General features: G+C 52.3%; 5 protein-coding genes across 5 annotated transcripts; 2 read left to right on the top strand and 3 right to left on the bottom strand.

The window, feature by feature from the left end:
* Positions 1–142: 142 nt before the first annotated feature.
* Positions 143–1,108, bottom strand: J4E82_003245 (uncharacterized protein; the record flags this gene model as incomplete). Its single annotated transcript, XM_051729534.1, has 1 exon — positions 143–1,108. The coding sequence occupies one exon, from the start codon at positions 1,106–1,108 to the stop codon at positions 143–145; it is 966 nt and encodes a 321-aa protein (XP_051590568.1).
* Positions 1,109–2,025: 917 nt separating this feature from the next.
* J4E82_003244 (uncharacterized protein) lies at positions 2,026–3,013 on the top strand (the record flags this gene model as incomplete). Its single annotated transcript, XM_051729533.1, has 3 exons — positions 2,026–2,091; positions 2,143–2,311; positions 2,370–3,013. The coding sequence occupies 3 exons, from the start codon at positions 2,026–2,028 to the stop codon at positions 3,011–3,013; spliced, it is 879 nt and encodes a 292-aa protein (XP_051590567.1).
* Positions 3,014–4,119: 1,106 nt separating this feature from the next.
* J4E82_003243 (uncharacterized protein) lies at positions 4,120–6,669 on the top strand (the record flags this gene model as incomplete). The annotated part of the gene is made up of 3 exons (XM_051729532.1): positions 4,120–4,317; positions 4,516–4,772; positions 4,866–6,669. 3 exons carry the CDS (start codon positions 4,120–4,122, stop codon positions 6,667–6,669), a joined length of 2,259 nt encoding a protein of 752 aa, XP_051590566.1.
* Positions 6,670–9,872: 3,203 nt separating this feature from the next.
* On the bottom strand, positions 9,873–11,951 carry DED1 (DEAD-box ATP-dependent RNA helicase; the record flags this gene model as incomplete). The annotated part of the gene is made up of 2 exons (XM_051729531.1): positions 9,873–11,697; positions 11,749–11,951. 2 exons carry the CDS (start codon positions 11,949–11,951, stop codon positions 9,873–9,875), a joined length of 2,028 nt encoding a protein of 675 aa, XP_051590565.1.
* A 958-nt stretch (positions 11,952–12,909) lies between these two features.
* Positions 12,910–14,174, bottom strand: CPR2 (Peptidyl-prolyl cis-trans isomerase B; the record flags this gene model as incomplete). The annotated part of the gene is made up of 7 exons (XM_051729530.1): positions 12,910–13,199; positions 13,297–13,492; positions 13,555–13,661; positions 13,712–13,723; positions 13,780–13,865; positions 13,919–14,013; positions 14,064–14,174. 7 exons carry the CDS (start codon positions 14,172–14,174, stop codon positions 12,910–12,912), a joined length of 897 nt encoding a protein of 298 aa, XP_051590564.1.
* Positions 14,175–17,816: the final 3,642 nt, after the last annotated feature.

The raw sequence follows: 17,816 nt of genomic DNA, 5'->3' as shown, positions 1-17,816 counted from the left end.
AAATGCTGTGAGGTTGCCAGCCTACCATAACGAAACAAATGCTCAAACGCCTTCTCTAGCAAAAGAGGCATCAAAGAGTGTAGAATATATGTACGAAGAGAAGAGAAAATCATGGAACAAACATGAAGCAAAGCGTCGCAGTCTAAGCCCGAGGCGTCCTCCACGCCTTGACCTCCTGCTGCGCGCTCTCATCAAACCCCGCCCTCTCCATGAGTTTAGTAAATGTTGTGTTGGCCGAGTCGGTTGTGTAGCGATTATCGCGCCGCATACCCGGTGCCTGTGGCGGAGCTAGGAAACTCGGTGCAGGCATCAAGACATCGATAGTTTCTGAGCTGCCGCTCCTTGCCACATTGGGACGGTGTTGTCCTGGCTGTAGTGTGTTGAATGTCTGGGTACTCGTACGGAGGGAACTCGTGCGCCGACTGGCAGAGTGGATGCGTTTCGGTTTCGGGGGCGGGGTTTGGTAAGGATCGGTATATGGATTTCCTGCACGGACGGGGGGAGCGGGATTTGATGGGAGACCACCCGTAAACCCAAAGTTTAGTTTGGGAGTGCGGTCCCACATGCTTTTTATCCTGGGTGTGAAGCCGTGGATAGGTGGGTTGGCGTTTGTTTCCTTCATGCCTTGGACTATTCGGTCTGTTGAATTGGGGCTTGAGTGGGCGGAGTGGCTGCCCCGACGCATGAAGTCTGTCCGTGCAGCGTGTTGAGGGTCGTAGATGGGGTCGCTAATTTGACGAGCTACATGGCCAAAGTCGCCAGAGTAGCGCTCCTTAGACTGGGATTCGCGTCTTTTCTTGATGATCCAGATCAGGGCCAAGGTGCTGAGGGCGCCGATGACTATGCCAGGGAAGAAACCGGCTGCAAAGGACTTTCCGTCGAAGCCCTGCTTTGTTTGAATGGGTGCGGTTGCTGGGCAATTGGAAGTCTGGGATGCGGAGGCGGGGCTAGTGGAGGAAGGCGTTGCGTTTGCGGATGATGTTGGAGATGGGGTCGGTGATGGGGAGGTGTCTTTGGCGCACATGGTGCCCTGACATGTGTAGCCTAATGAACAGCATTTGTCACCACATTTGGGTAAGTCAATGCCGTCGGTCTCGGAGAGATGCATTTGGTTGTCTGGGTGCAGGGTAGCGTTCAGCTGCGTGGTGTCGCAAGTGGTTGGCTGAATGTAGGCGCAGTCTGAACCGGATGGGCAGCAGATGACTGATTGTATGTCTCCACCGTTGAGAGCCATGCATGTTGAGTCCTTGGGACAGCAAAAGGAAGACGGGAAGTCTGATCCGCACTGCTGCAGGTCTGCGTTCCCTCCGCATGTTTCTGCTTGACGGAGAAAGAGATGCGATGCATGTGTAGCTGTGATGAGCGAGGCAAAGAGGCATACAAGGGATATCCTCGAAAGCCTGGGAGACGATGTAGCTGGAGCCATTGTCTTGGAGATGGAAGCGTGGTGACAGTATTATGGTCAAGAGGTCGGACCGGCGAACCTCAAAGAAGTGACTTGAGCGTGTGAAACAGTGGGATAAGGAAGCAATCCGAAAGCGATATGGAAGCGATATGAAAAGAGACGTACGAAACAATGGAATGAGCAGACAAAGACAGGCCCTACCTTTGGGATATTTACTGCGAAAATCTAGAGACGAGTGACGTTCCTCACCGCGAGATGGGAAAATTGGGCTCTATCGTGTCCACCCATCTCGTCGGCTAAGTTCCGAGAATAGAGCTCTGTTTCGCGCCGAGTGGACAATAGGCATTGTATGGCGGGTGTAGGGTTTAGCTAGCACGGTCGCAGTGGCAGGTGACTCTGGTGTTTGTGTGGCTATGCATGGACGGGGAGTCGAGTGGATGAAACGTGTGATGCGGGCGCTTGGAGGGTGCGAGGTTTTGCCCACCAGGGCTGCCGTGGCGAGGACGCGTCGTGATTGGATGGGGGTTTTAGCGCGATGATTCGAGCCCGGGAAAAAGATGAGCTTGGAGAAACGACTTGCCGACGACAATTCGATCGCTCGCCCGACAATCACCACACATATGATGATTACACGGTGTCTGGCCCGCCGGCCGGGTGCATTCCAGTCTGTGGCCGGGGCTTGGAGGGTACGCTGGGCTGTCAACCATATACGTCGTGGGTGAACTGACGTGGGATAGAGAATACCATCGCCCGCCGCCCGCAACATCTACACGGTGCCCCCACTGGACAACCATGCCGTGATCGAGCAGAATGGCGTCCCCGGGCTGCTCTCGCCAAAGGGCTTCAACACCGCATACACCGAATACCAAGGCCACATTGTTGACGAGTTGAATGCGTCGACAGCGGGTACGATGGATGCAATTCAAGACCAAGACTGTGCCTGAGGCTAATGTCGCTCTTGCAGGTACACAATTCGAGAACCAGGAAGCCAAGGCTCTCGTTGTAGACTTTGCCCGCGATCCGATGAAAGCCTACGCCTTCAACATTGCCAGCATGGCCTTCAACAACCATTTCTTCTTCCGCGGCATCAACGCCAATCCGGACGTACAGTCGCGGCCGTCGACCGACCTCACCAAGCAGATCAACCGCGACTTCTCGTCCATGGAAACACTGCGCGAAACATTCCTCGCCACGGCCGAGTCCATGTTTGGCCCCGGCTTTGTCTGGCTCGTGCAGACCAATGACACCAGCTTCGGCAGCCTGCGCATCTTGCCCACATATCTCGCCGGATCGCCGCTGTCAGGCGCTCACCACAGGCGGCAATCGCACGACCTCAACACACACAATGTCGATTCATATCAGGGAATGAACAAGGTCGGGTCGTTTGGTGCGGCGTCGCAGCAGCAGGATTCGAGGGCCAAGAAGCCGTTGGGCGGCATCGATGTAGTGCCACTGCTGTGCGTAAACACATGGGAGCATGTCTGGTTGCAGGATTACGGTGTCCGGGGCAAGAGGGCATTCCTCGAGAAGTGGTGGGACAGGATTGACTGGGACTTCGTGGGGCAGAACGCAACGCTGTCGCCCAACCAGAACCGATCCTTCTACTAGGTTATGGATGGGGGCTGTATATTGCATGTAGACATATGTGTATAAGACATCTGAAACGACATGAATGCATCTTTGCATGGTCCGTCTTGGGCATGTACCTCTACAGGCATCTAGTGGCACACACCGAAATGTCATGACCACTTGTCGTTGCATTCGCCGGAGCCGTGAAGACTGCATGCGTCCTGTCTGTATGGGTCGTCGTTGCCCAAAGCTGCCGGTGAACTTGCTTGGCGAACGCATTTCAACACTTGCAGCCCCTCAGACATTGCTGCAGCTGCAAAGAATTCCGAATCATGCACATGCCTTGCTTCCCCGCGTCGCGAATCATACCAAATACAGCGCGCACATGTACTGACCTGTAGCACATCACCATCAGAAGCCCAAGCCGGGTCTGATCAACAGCCAAGTTCTCACCGGATCCTCCATCTCACGCCACCATATACCGGCCTCTCAAGGCGGATCCAAAGCATAGATTCACGACGCGCTTGTCTTCTCTTCTCAGCTTGAGCCTCAAAAGTCATCATGTGGCCAACCCCATCCCGTATAGCCGGCGTCATCCTGTGCCACACCATTGGCGCGCCTCTAGTCAACTGTTGACGCGCAACGCTCGAAGATTCTGCCCGCGGATACTTCGGGATGAGAATTTGGACAGATGCATTGGAACAGAGGGCTTCGGCAAGTCGTCGAGTTTCAGATGCGGGCGAAAATCCTTTGAGGCTTCCTGTGCAGATGTAGCCATCTGTCAGAAACACTGAAGAGGGCGCACAGCCTCTGCCTTGCAGCTTACGATGTACCGGTCTTCGCGGAGCCTTGTGGCCGCTCCTGCATGAGTTGAACGGTTCGCGTGCTTGCCTGCCTTCAGCCGTGGTCTTGGCCAATCACCAAGCCGTGATCTCCGCCCGATTTAGTCGTCGGTCAATGAGAGCCCTGCATTAATTCCTACACTATGACCTCACACAACTCTAGGGTTAGTTAGTTTGGAACACATATCGAAGGATTTCGACTCTGTTCGGTTCGGGTGCTTCTTCCCCAAGACTCTATTTCTCCACACCGCTCATTTCGCCACTTTTTTTCCATCTAGGAATCGAATTCTCAAGGAGAGAGAGATGGCGGTGTTAGCAGATATTCTACCGGTGGTTTCGAGAAGCTCAGCTCTCGCGCTGAAACTCTACGGTATTGCTGCTGAGTCACCTGGGTCAGCGAAAGATTTAGTTGGCGTTGCGAATAGCATAAATGGATTTGCTGCAATACTGAAGCAGTTGGGGACTATTATCAAAGAAGATGATCGTCTACCATCACCTGAGGTACGTAAAGACGATCGCCGTGGATTTATGAACGACACAACGATGGGGGGTCGTGAATGAAGTTCATGAGATAAAGATTTTGAGGTCGCTGCGAATTCGTTTTGTGCGATTGAGGCACTTGAGACGCAAGAGATCCGAAACATATGTCATTACATTACTTGACAAAGCTCTGTCGTTCCTCGCTGATTGTAGACATAGGCTATCGATACTCTGGACGACGTCATCGATCAAGCCCAAACATTACTTACCAGCTTTGAATCGACTTCATCAACCGAGGATGAGAAGCATCACGATCAAAGAGACATTTCCCGCTCTACTCAAAAAATTCGGTCTCAGTTAGATCCTTCAACCAAGGCTAGCTTGGACTATATCACTGCTCACCTGGAGGCCCTGAGCATGACGCTCTCTGTCCTGCTACAGACGCTCTACGCAGCGCAGACTATAATGTGGTCAAAGTTAGTTCCGTCCCCTATAAGGCATCTAGCCTTCATTCAGGCTGCTACGCATGGCTCAGATTCCTTCCATGGAGTACGCTAACAGCGCCATAGAGTACGTCCTACGGTATCTCCACAACAAGCCGCCAAACTTGTTGATAGTGAAAGGATCCAACTGGAAACGTTGATTGTTCAACAACAATTGTCAATTTTATCAGCCTCGAACCTCTACGAAAATTTATCTCAATCTGATGCGCGCCTGTTGTTGATGGAAGGAGACAGTTCTCAGAGTTTGGTCATCACTGGGCGGGGCGAAACCCCTAGGTCATCTACCCTACGTTCGTATCAGGATGAAGATTTGACAAGTCTCGACACATCAATATATACTGAAGCGAACGGATTACCAGCAGTTCTGACTGCATCGGCTTCACGTGTCGAACACTTGTTGCAGCGATGGACGAGCCTCCCTCTATTTGAACGCCGCTTACAAGACGAAGAGCGCGAAAGGCAGAGGCAAAGATGGGAAACTCAACAAGCCACTGTGGAATCTGATAGCGAAGAGGAAAGTCACACGTCAAAGCTGTCAGGCGACGGTGCTCGCCGAACGCACAGGTCAGGAAGCATACAGCCACTATTTACTGAGGTCAATGGCACGCCTAGTCCGCCACAGGAAAAGCAGTACGGTCCCACCACGCCGCCAACACCCATCGCTACACCACGTACGTCACGAACAAGTATGCCACCAGCTACCAATGAACAGTACCCAACTGCATCACCCCGATCGAGTTTGGGAAGTTTGCCGGTCGAGGCAGCCGCCGCGGTAGAAGCCAAAGAGGAAGACAGCGAAGCCGATCTAGAAATTCCGTGGAAGTTGTGTACGCGTAAATACTACTGGCGATTTGTTGATGCTAAAATGGTCAGCTCAAACACTGACCAGGCATACTCTCTGGCGTATTTGGAGCGTAGCAGCTGGACTGAGATTATGGCGAGTTGGGTATGCAAGGAAGCAATCAGAGAGGCGGGTTTCAGATATACATCTTACCAAAAGGAGCGGAAGGACAACAGGAGGATAAGGGGCGAAACATGTTTCTGTATCGAACGGCCACTACAGTTCGAACAGGTCAAGCGTCTTGTCGAACGGACAGTTGACATATACCGAAAGGCAGCAGCACCTACTCCACCTCAGCAGCCACAAGTTAGGAGATCGTCTTTCAATCGTCCCCCGCCGCCACATGGTATTCTGAAAGGAGGCGCATTCGATCGGAACCGAACACCAGTGCCTCGGAGCACACACCCCCCGCTTGACCGCTCGAACACCTCAAACCACCTCCCGCCACCACCTGGGCCACCCCCACTAGATCGATCACTCTCAATGCCTGGACCCGGGCTCATTCCACCACCACCAACCCAGTCAAACGTCAACTCTCGGACTCCAAACCTCCAGATACCAATGCCAAATCAGTACGCCCCTCAGCAACCGCCACTTCCTCAGTCTTCACGGCTGCCTCAATACCCACCACAAACCAATGGCTACCCACCACAAATGATGAACACAACAGCAACACCTCAATACTTCCCACCACCACCACCGGCCAATGCCCCTTTCACAAACCCACCTTTACCCTCACATTCACAGCCTCAAAACCAGAATTACCCCATACAAGCGTCTCCTCTCCGCCAATCCTACATGCGTCCAAGCAACCGACGGTACGACGATGACTTCACGACATCTGAGTCTGAACTCGAACGTCCTAGACGACGTAGGTCAAAGTCGAGGAGTAGAATGTATGAGAAAGAGCGGGAAAGGGAGAGAGATAAGTATGGAAAGAAGAGTCATACAGGAAGGAAGGCGGCGGCGGGCGCCCTATTGGGTGTTGGTGGGCTGACGGCGTTGTTGGATGGACTGAGTGGGCTGTAAGTTTTACAGACCTTTACTATCTTGGCTTTCCTGTCACTTGATGTGCTGATGTGGAGAGGTTGTGCCCTCTCGAGTGAAGTGTGTTGTATCTAGCGTATACGTAACGTGTATAATGAGTCATGAAATAATGATTACGATGTATCTTTTACTGTTGCACTTTTCTGGTCATGCTCGAATAGACAGTCAAGGGATGGTCACGGGATTGGAAGAGGGAGCCTAATTGAAGACAGACATGAATTATAGCAATAAATTAGGAACCTCGATAACGACCTAATCGTGAGGCGCGTGAAACAGGAACACACACAAAAAAAAAGAACCCTAGGACAATAAGAAGAAGAAGAACAATGCCACCATCCATCTCTTCCCGCTACTCAGCCCTTCCGTTCTCTTCACATTCAATTCGCGTCTCTGGGTGAGCCAAGGTAGACAAACTTACTCCAAAAACTTCATGTACGGCACGAAGCAATCCAAATGATTTGGAACTACTCTTTCACTCTTACGGCGGACACGCTGGCCTGTCGTATCCGAATTCCATTTCTTCTTCCTTCTTTCTGAGTGGCTAGGGGCGTAAGAAAGAATTTCCTGAGTAGGTGCTATTTCGAAGTGCTGGGAAGTCGTAATCGATTCGGTGGGAGGCGTGGGGGGCTCGAATATAGTTGTCGTTGCTACTGAGCAGACCATGATAGGCGAAGTAGAAGTTTCGTTGTTGAGGGTTCCTTCCGACGTGATCGGGTCAGACAGAGTGCTTGGATCAGCGATCTCATCTGTATGTGGTTGTGTTTTAGTCGTGTCGTCCGTATTCTCTAATCCAGAATCTGCCTCGGATCCGGCCAGCTGCCCATCGACGCCTTCCATGGTCACCGGAAGTTCAACCATTGCACATTTCACACCTACAGCTTGCGCGATCGTTGACATGACCATCTCCTCGCCCAGACCCCCGGTCGGTTGCTGTACAATGACATCCTCTGCGCCAGCGCCAGCGCCAGCGCCATCGCCACCCCAAAACCCTGTTCTACGCCCTTCGATCAGAAGCTTCGATTCTTTCTCGTTTTGAATTAACGAACAGCAAGGGCACAACCAGGTCTTTGCACAATCTGCAGCACAGGTCCCACCTAGATCGCCTATTCTGCGAATGCGGAACGTTTGCCATGCGTTTGGGATACAGACGAGGAATTGGTGGGCGAGTGGGGTACAGCAGAAGACCGAGTAGCCGTAGGCTATGCACTGTTTGTGTTTTGTTCTGTTAGTCAGGAAATGGGCAGTGAGGTGGATTGAATCGGATTGTGGTATAGAAGCTAGGCGTAGAGAAGAGAGAATACTTACCGGTACATTGACAATCTCATACCCACTCATATCGCCGTTGTAATGAAGACGATGCCATGTCTTTGCGCAGGTGACGCAAGGACAGAAGAAAGTGACAAGACCTACCATACTCGTCAATCCCATCCTCACTTCGACAAATGAGAAGAACTTACATAGTGGCAGGGGATTCAGGCAATCCTACAAACTGGTATTCCACGGCTTGGTCCGATTTATGTCTGCTTCAAACTCTTCTCTCGCTTCTGCAGTCCAGTCTATGAACTGTGCGCGGCAATAGTTTCCCCATTTCGCGAGATTGTCGCGTGTCTTTTGGAGTGATGGGTGGCTTGCTAGGCGGTCTGGCATTGTAGTGTGACAAGATAGCTTCAGCCACACTTTTCGAGTCTGCGGAACAAGACGGATTCGGTGCTAATTATGCTGATATCCGATGAGTGCGTGCACGAGGAATAGAGTGGTTGGCTGGTGGCGTGGGCAAGACGACGTTGATGACCAAAGAGAGCCTTGGATACAAGCAGATGCGTGAGGAAGTGATATTGACGGCACCTGCTTCGTAAGGCAAGAACGACAGTGTCAGTCGTCTTGCAAGAATGGTAATGACTGGAGAAAGAGCCACCGCCTAGCGAGGCCAAAATCGTCTCTCGGCCCCGAGTTGCCAATACCAGCATAGATCCTGAAGCATTTTGCAACACTACGTCAAGGGGAGAAACCAAACATCTCATTAGAGCAGAGTACTTCTTCCTACTACAACGAATTGTATTGCAGCTATATGAATATTTATAGAGAATCTAGAAGTCTACAATGCTGTTAGGCTATATAATCTCTATTGTTAGGAGCTAATGTAATCTGTAAGGTAGAGCTTGTTACCTTCACCTGTTCGATTTTTCTCTTGTATGGGGTGCAATGTCTTGGGCGATGGACGAAAGTTGAGATAAATGGCTGAAAATGACTAGGCCACATCATGTGAATCGCATGATACTCGCCAGCCTAGAGCTACCATCTTCAACATCACAGCAAATAGAGGATAGAGTTGCAAGTATGAAATCGCATGCATTGTACAGGCTACGCATGTTGGCAGCCCGCACTAGTCTATGTAACTAATCATCTGCTGGAAACTATACTTTTATCAGATTCCTTCCACCCAAGTCACTGGGTCAGGTCCGCACATGTGCCTGCAAACCAGAAAGAGCTTTTAAATCCCACCGCCGAGCAGGCCTTGGAAAGACAGCCACCATGATGGTTACCACAAAGAACCGGGGTATCTTCCTTCGTACAAAGGTTGGGTCGTGGATAGACCTTCATGAACGCCATCTATGCAGGAAACTTTTTCGTCGTCCAAAACAAGGTCATGCTGCTACTCTCCGCGTGTGGAGAGACTGAGCGACGCAAGGACGACGAGAAAGGCGTTGTCGCCGAGGGGTATGACCGGGAAAAAGGAATCGCTTTTGTCGTAAAATAAGGAAATGCTCAGAGGTCATCCGCGTGTGGACGACTCGGAAAGCGAGAATCTATGGCTCCCCAAGCAGCATGCTTGCAGAAGAGCGAAGTCGTGAAATGTTCGTAATGCATGCCTTTCCGGGAAAGACGAGAGTCCTGCCATCTATGTTCGAGCTCGACAAATGTGCGTCGAAGGGTATCGTATGCGAGAAGAGCTCGAAAAACAGGCAGATCCGCAAAAAAACAGTCGCTGTCTATATGCTGGTTGGGGTATGAGATTCCTGATTTCCGCATCGATCCGCGGTAACCGGGAAGGAGTCGCAGAAAACATTCGAGAGTAAAGAAAATCGAAAGCAAGCCATCGGTAGCAGCGACACGAAGGCCCAGGGTATCGTAGAGAAGAAAATGTATCCCGGGCTGGCTACATCGTGAAGCGGTGCGATGCACGTTTACCACCAGGAGTTGCCGCCAGGGCCGGATGGGTTGCCGTAGCCTCCACCAAAGCCACCACCGCCGCCAGAGTAGCCACCAGGAGCTGGAGGAGCGTAGCCGCCGCCGGGAGCGCCGCCGTAACCACCTCCGTAGCCGCCTTGAGGAGCACCACCCCACTGACCGCCACCACCGAAACCACCACCGCCGCCCATACGACGAACGTCACGGGTAGCAGCGTTGCCACGGCCACGGCCGCCTCCGCGTCCACCACGGCCTCCACCGAAGCCGGAGCCTTCGCGGGCAATGGACTCGAGGAATCCAGGGACTTCCTGGTTGGCCTCCTTCAACAGGTCAAGGAGATCGCGTACGACTCCGCGGTTGCCGCGGTTGAAGAAAGCAGTGGCAATACCAGTGTTTCCCGCACGTCCAGTACGACCGATACGGTGAACGTAATCGTCAATATCGGTGGGCAGGTCATAGTTGACGACGTGGGTCACATTGGGGATATCGAGACCTCGGGCAGCTACAGCAGTAGCGACAAGGATGGGGCAACGTCCGTTTCGGAACATCTCCAGAGCCTTCTCACGCTCGCGCTGAGTACGGTCGCCGTGAATGGAGGTGGCGGGGAAGCCTTGGTTGATAAGGAAGTCCGACAAGGAGTCGGCCATACGCTTGGTCTCAACGAAGATCAAGGTAAGACCAGCACCATGAGTGTGAAGGATATCCAGGAGGACAGAACGCTTGTCAACGTCCTCGACGTACTCAATCTTCTGGGTAATGTTCTCAGAAGTAGAACCGACACGACCGACCGAAAGGAAGATGTAGTCCTTCAAGAAGTCGCGGGCAAGCATCTGAATGTCGCGGGGGAAAGTGGCCGAGAACATGAGTGTCTGGCGGGCAGCGGTAGGAGGCATGTCCTCGCCCTCAACAATGCGGCGAATTTGAGGCTCGAAACCCATGTCCAACATGCGGTCAGCCTCGTCAAGAACCAGGTACTTGATGCTAGCGAGGGAGATACGGCCGCGCTCGATCAAGTCGACCAGACGACCAGGAGTAGCGACGAGAAGATCACAGCCGCGCTCGATCTGGCGAAGCTGGGAACCAATGTCGGCACCACCGTAAACGACACAAGGGCGGACCCACGAGCGGTAGGCGAACTTGCGGGCCTCGTCGAAAATTTGGGAGACCAACTCACGGGTAGGAGCAAGGACAAGCGAGGTGGGGTAAGCCTTGCGTTGACGTCCATAGCCACCCTGAGCCGTTGCGGGAGGAGGAGAAGGACCGTTCTTGAAAGCCTGGGCAAGAATAGGGAAGAGGAAACCACCAGTCTTTCCGGAACCGGTCTGGGCACAAGCCATGAGATCACGGCCACCCATGACGATAGGGATGGAGTACTTCTGGACTGGTGTGGGGACCTTGTATCCGGAGAGCTCGATGTTGCTTAGCAGGTGGTCGTCGAGAGGCGGGTTTGTGAAACGTGTGACGGGTTCGGGAACACCCTGACCAGAGGCCTCAACGGGGATGTCATCGTACTTCTCGAAGTTGATACCGGTGTGCTGCTTGGAGGGGTCGTTGGGCATGCCAAAGAGATCGCGCTCAAGACGCTGGTTGGGCGGGCCAGGGACGTGCTTGCCGTCCTTCCAGGCACCGTCACCAGATCCGCGAGCACCTCCAGAGCCGCCACCACCAGGCTTGCCGTAAGCGTTGGGGTCAAAGTTGCCGCGAGGGGCACCGCCCCATCCACCACCTGGGGGACCGTCGCGACCGCGGGGAGTGAAGTTGGGTGCGTTGGCCCAGCCACCGGCACCACCGCCGCCGTTCATCTGAGGGGGAGGACCCTGACTGTCACCCGTTAGCATACCTTCCTGTTTTGTGTCTTGGGTATTGACTGACCCTCCTGGTCCCCAAGCGCTGCCACCGAGACCGCCGCCGCCGTTCATCATCGGGGGCGGGCCGTCCATAGGTGCAGGGCCGCCCTGGGGACGACCGCGAAGGTGGGGAGGGATGTAGGCAGAACGCTCGCCGTTGAAGCCGTTCTGGTTGTTGTGCTGGGACTCATTTATGTTGAGACGACCCATGTCGAGTTGGTCAGCCATGATGGGCGTGGTTGAGTTGAGTAGGCTGAAGGTGTGGTTGTGTATATAAGACGAGGGCAATATGCAAGTCGCAAATTACTGTTTTACTGGCTTCGGCTGGCTCGGCGGTGAGCGACAGACGAAAGAAAGCAGGTCTAAGTGACGAAACTCGTAACTCGCAGGCGGGTGCCTGAGACTCGTTCTGTCAGGAAAGAAGGGAACGCCTCTGTCCTGGAAAACGAGAAGTAAAGAAGTGAAGACCAAAAGAAAGGACTTCACAGAAAATGTGCTTGTAGGGTTGTGTAATACACACAGAATAGTTTTGAGGGTGGGTGGTTAGGGAAGAGGGAGAACGCAGCAGGTAAGTTAAAAAAGCGTGTCGGAGAACCCTTCCCGCACTAGACCCTGTGTGGCGCTAGCGCTCCCTCTCAGAGTTCTCAAGCTGTGGCGAGTGGGGAGCGGTGAACGTCACATATGGATCCTGTCGTGTGCTGCAGCCGGCTTGCTTTTCATGCGACATGCACTGTGACATGGCCTCGGTGGATGTAGTGGCGGCTTTGCCTGGCTCTTGTGCAGGTTCCAGGCCAGTTTGTGCAACAGTGCCATGCGTCCTGATAACCCAACAGAATACTTTCGTTTTTACTAGCCACCATGTGCCTGGACCGTAATACATCATTGTCCGTGGGTAATGCAGGGACTACAAGTACTCCGTATCCTCCCTCTTCACCCTAGCTAGCGCCTTGACGTATTGGAGCGTTGGCACTAGGAGGAAAGAGTCTGTGTTGCACTAATACGCTTTGTTAACATACCCTGGAGGAATTCGCAGCCTCGCACTTTTACAGGCCAGCAAGACAGGGGTTGATGCGTGCCTCTAGTCGTGGTAGTATGGTGCAATGACTTCATTCATCCTTTATCCTTATGTTCATCATGTAGCGCAATCACAGTCTACTAAATGAACGTTTCTGCATTTCATCGTTATCTAGGCCATGCTCTTCTCCTTGAGCCCACCCACAATGTTACTTTGCCCACCATTTCGCGACTTCAAGAAAAGCACACAGATTGCGACGATAGCCCCAACAAAGAAAAACTTCTGGCCCATTGACAGTCCATCAGCGGAACCAGTGGCAACGGCCATACCAGGGAGCTTGGGCTTGGTGGTAGAGGCCTGGGTGACCTCAGCAATGTTGACGATATCCTCTTTGGATGGTGTTGCTGCAGTGATATCGAGTTCGTCGCCAGGAATGGCAGGTTCAGCAGCTCCGTATAGATCTTGAAGAAAGGGCACAACTATCAGCAGCTCTCCAACCTGAGGGGTCGACCCAATAGCAAAGAATGCGTACTGATGTCTAGAGTTCCGCGTGAATACCTTCCTCTGGCACCTCGAGCTCTCCGCTCTTGGCGATCTTGACGGTCTGGGCCGGCTTGTCTCCAGGTCCCTTCTTCACGTTCTCAATCTTCTCCACAACATCGTAGCCCTCGAGGACCTCTCCGAAAACGACGTGGCGGCCATCGAGCCAGCTGGTGACGACGGTGGTGATGAAGAACTGAGAGCCGTTGGTGTCCTAGATCATCCATGTACGGTCAGTGCATGTTTCAAGTGCAGTTCATACATTGTGTCTCTTACCTTTCCGCTGTTGGCCATGCTGAGAAGACCCTTGCGGGTGTGCTTGAGCTTGAAGTTCTCATCGGGGAACTTAGCCCCATAGATACTCTTTCCACCAGTGCCATCACCTAATCGTTGTCAGTGTGTGGATTGCGGGGCTCGATTCATCTTAACATACCCTTGGTGAAGTCTAAAACAGAGTTAGCATTGCAAATCCCTTAGAGATGTACTAAGAATTGTACTTACCACCACCCTGGATCATGAAGTTGCTGATAACGCGGTGGAAAGTAGAGCCCTCGTAACCGAAGCCCTTCTCGCCGGTAGCCAGAGCGCTATCACATTTGTTAGATCCCGAAGCTGTACACAAGTTTGTACGGGGTCGTACCGGAAGTTCTCGGCGGTCTTGGGGACAGTCTTGCCGTAAAGGCCAATGGTGATGCGGCCTAGCTCTTCATCACCATGGGTGATGTCGAAGTACACCTGTGGAAGTTAGCAAGACCGACCACATGTCAATTGTGAGCTATGCGCACCTTGTGGGTGATCTTGGGTCCCTTAGCAGCCTCAGTGCTCTGAGCAAAGAAGACAAAGGTGATCGAGAGGATCAAGAGGAGCGAAATGACGGCTCGTTGGAAAGTAGCCATGATGCCTGATTGTGTTGGGAAACAACCAAGGGAAGTCACAGAGTTAAATAGTTTGGAGAGCCCCCTGCTTGAGTGCAATGGTGGAGAGGTGTTGAAACGTTGCGTTTTACCTAGGTAGAGAGCTGGACTGCCCGCACCGTCGCACTAGCACTTGTTGGGGTTAGTGAGAAACGGAAGTCTGGAGATTCGAGATCAGACAAGACAATTGACACTCCAACACGCGAACTCGCCGTCGGAACGCTGATCCGCCATGGTACGCTACTAGACCGCCTAATTCTTCTCGCGTGTAACTCACTGACGGTTTCAGGTGTTCATCAACGGCTTCAGCTTCACGGAAGCGACGCTCGTCAAGCGGTCCCTCGAATCCTTCTTCGGCATCGGGCCCTCGGTCTCGCAGCGCATCATGGCGAAATTCTACATCCACCCGTGGGCGAAAGTCGGCAGTCTGAAAAATGCGACAGTCATGGATCTAACGGCCGAGCTGGCGAACATGAAGATTGAGAACGATTTGCGGCGGCAGGTGCAGGACGATATTCGGAGATTGAGGGATATGGGCACATATCGTGGAAGAAGGCATGCTATGGGTTTGCCTGTGAGGGGTCAGAGAACAAGGACACAGGTACGTTCAATCCTAGTGGCGGGGCTACGATTGTGGTGGGCATATGGGCTAATGGTCATAGATTGCAACTGCACGACGGTTGAACAAGATGGAACGAGGCGGTACAGGAAGAGTGGGATTGTAAGGTGGAAGGAAGCATACATACGAGTGTATAATATTGTACAGTATGCGGGCATAAAATGTTGTCCACGATACACGTTTGAAGAGAATATACAGCACGTTAACGACTCAACATTACTCTAGTTACCATAGGGTACATCTTGATCTCCACACAGAGAGCGGGACCATGTTTCGACGATAAACATCTATAAGGACTGGCCATGGGAAATCTCTCGCAGAACTAGGCTGTCATTCATCGTTCAGAATTTGCAATCTACAAAGCCCCTTGCCTTGGTTCAAAATTCTTCGAAACATGTTTGGAGTAATGACAGTAGCAAGCAGAAGACTGACAAACATGTTAATCGAAAGTGATGTCCACGAAGGAGCTGGTTTTTGATAGACTGTACCTACTGTTGAGGATATACCATAAGAGCTTACACAGTAATCTGCCTTGAAGCTCGAACAGTAGAACAAGAATGTAGAACTCTGGGGTAAGGCCTGTTGCCCTGGAATACCGGCTAGTCGTAGGCCACAGTATCCGTCATGGTGCTGTCAAGGCCGGTGCGGAACATCAGGACATTGGCAGTCTCATTCATGTCACAACATAAACCCAAAATCAGATGCTTCCTCCTGATCTAGTCTATGGCATCTAACTAGTCATCACGATTTTTATAACCATGCAGATTGTGGGCTTCCTTGCAGACATAGTGGCCATGGACCTGGGGCCCAATGCTGCGATAACGGCATTATATGTCTGCTCAACATATTACCTTGTTTTGCAAGCATGGCGACTGTGCACCGTTGGTGTCGAAATAGCATACCTACCAAAAAGCGAGTAGTCAATCAAACCAGCTTCTGTATTCGGAAGGATATACTGCTAATATCTACTCAGAAACTCTAATCCAGCTTATGCACGGTGTACTCTACATCGACCAACCACTTAGTTACCATTTAGTCAGCGTACCTTTCCTGCCCGCACATTGGAATGAATGTCACGAAGACCGGGTACGTCATGCCAGACAAAGATTCGTTGCTCATACAAAGACCGAATCGAATCTCGACACTTTCTTGACGACCTTGAAAGCAGTGTCTGAAAGCGGGCGGACGTGCTTCCGCGCTGGGCGGAAGCCGAAACGTTTTGAGGGAGTTATCATGGACGTTTACCCGCCATGCAAGGGTTAGTCATGCTAGGATACCCAAGCAGCATCTGCTCTATGGCGCAGACAATCTCTAAGTTCCGATAGGCGTTATTGACGTCCAGCTTGGCAATGTCTCTCCAACCGGCCTATTTTCCTCCACGTTTGACGGCGGGAACTGTAGGCCTGGGCGGTAACGAAGCGGTCGGACGGGAGCTTGCAAGCCGAACGGAAGCTCTCACATGCATGCATATGCATTGATACCGCCAAAGGCGATTACTGTTTGTAGCAAAGACAGGATTCATCAACCACTTCTGTGTGTGAGCATGGTAGAAAAGTCTATGTTTGCCTCTACCCAGAATCGGTGTCAATCTACCTAAGCTTGGATGGTTTGTTTTCCGCAAGGAAGCAAAGTGCGGAAGTACAGTGGTGAAGATCACAATACTTCGGCGTTGCCTTTCGGAACTTTGATATGCGAAGTATAATTAGACATGGGGAGGGCTTGCAGATTGACGCAACCCGCGTGGAAACAGCTGTCCCGGATCATGCTCGCCACCTCTCTGGGATCGCGTCTGCCTCAGGTTGACCCTGCATACGTTGGGGGTGTGAATGCTGTCGAAAGATGAACGGTGCTCGAGGCGCGAAGAAGAGCTGCTCGCGCCGCGCATCGTTAGTCGTACAAATGATGATATTCGTTCCAGATTTCGGTCACACTTCATCTTGACGGCACGTTGCGGGTACTAGTGCAGAAACAGAAAAACAAAAGCCGTTTCTTGGCCTCTTCCACTCGAGTTACCCCTGATACAGTGTCGCAAAGAAGGATTGTTAGTCTAGCCCTTGGCTTAGTCGTGCAGCATAGGTGCAGCTTGTGATCACCATGCGTCGACTGTTAAGGGCTAGTCGTTGAGCTATCAGCGGCTCCCTGCAGCACACTTCGCTTGACGGCGGATGAGTTTCAGATGTAATCGCAGGTCGGTAAGAATCGTACGATTTTGATGAGCGTCTCAAGCGACTGTGTTTGCTGTTGAGATACTCGAATATCCAGCCGCGGTGCAAAGCGGATGACCTGGGCGCTTTTGCTGACCATGGCACACGGACAGCGTTCGTCTTTGAAAGTTTATGACTTGCGGCTGATTCAGCCACGAGGGATTGGGCCAATGGCAGCTGATCGACAGGCCTAATCTCGATTCGGCCTGGAGAATCCTTCTCGCTGCAGCGACCCAGCCCTTGAACTCGAACGCTATCCGTGCGCCAGAGACATGATTACGACCCGTGGACCCAATTGACGGCCAGATGTCTGGCGGAAATGCACCTTCGAGTCTACCATGAATCGCAAATTACTGAGCCGTCGAGCCAATACACCCTCAAGACTCGTATGTCAAATCATCTACTTTCCAGCCAATGGGTGGGTATTTTGCAAAATTCGGCTCGTCAGGCTTCTGTCAGCTTGACTGCGGGCACCAGCGACAGCAGACCACGCGGACATGTCGTTTCTGCATAAGACCGTCAGTGGATGATGGCTCATCGATGATTACGGCTAGCAAGCCACAGGGCTAGACCAATGGGAAGCCCAAAGCACACTTTTGGCGCCTACACCGGCATGTAGTCGACTAGGATGCAAATGGCTTTGGGCATATCTCAAACGTGAGGGGACGCAGCCATCAAGGCCTACGGAGGCGATCATGGAGACAAAGGGCTCCAGGGCTCGCTTCTGCTGCAGGAACCAGGCTTGAATTTGGCCCGGCTCCTACAAGGGCGGTTATGGCGCCGAATGAGAATCCACCAGTC

Source organism: Alternaria postmessia (genome assembly GCF_024291825.1).
Source record: "Alternaria postmessia strain BMP 2775 chromosome Unknown scaffold_14, whole genome shotgun sequence".
NCBI classification, from domain to species: domain Eukaryota; kingdom Fungi; phylum Ascomycota; class Dothideomycetes; order Pleosporales; family Pleosporaceae; genus Alternaria; species Alternaria postmessia.
Note: the sequence above shows the minus strand (reverse complement) of the source record. Positions and strands in the feature narration are given on the sequence as shown.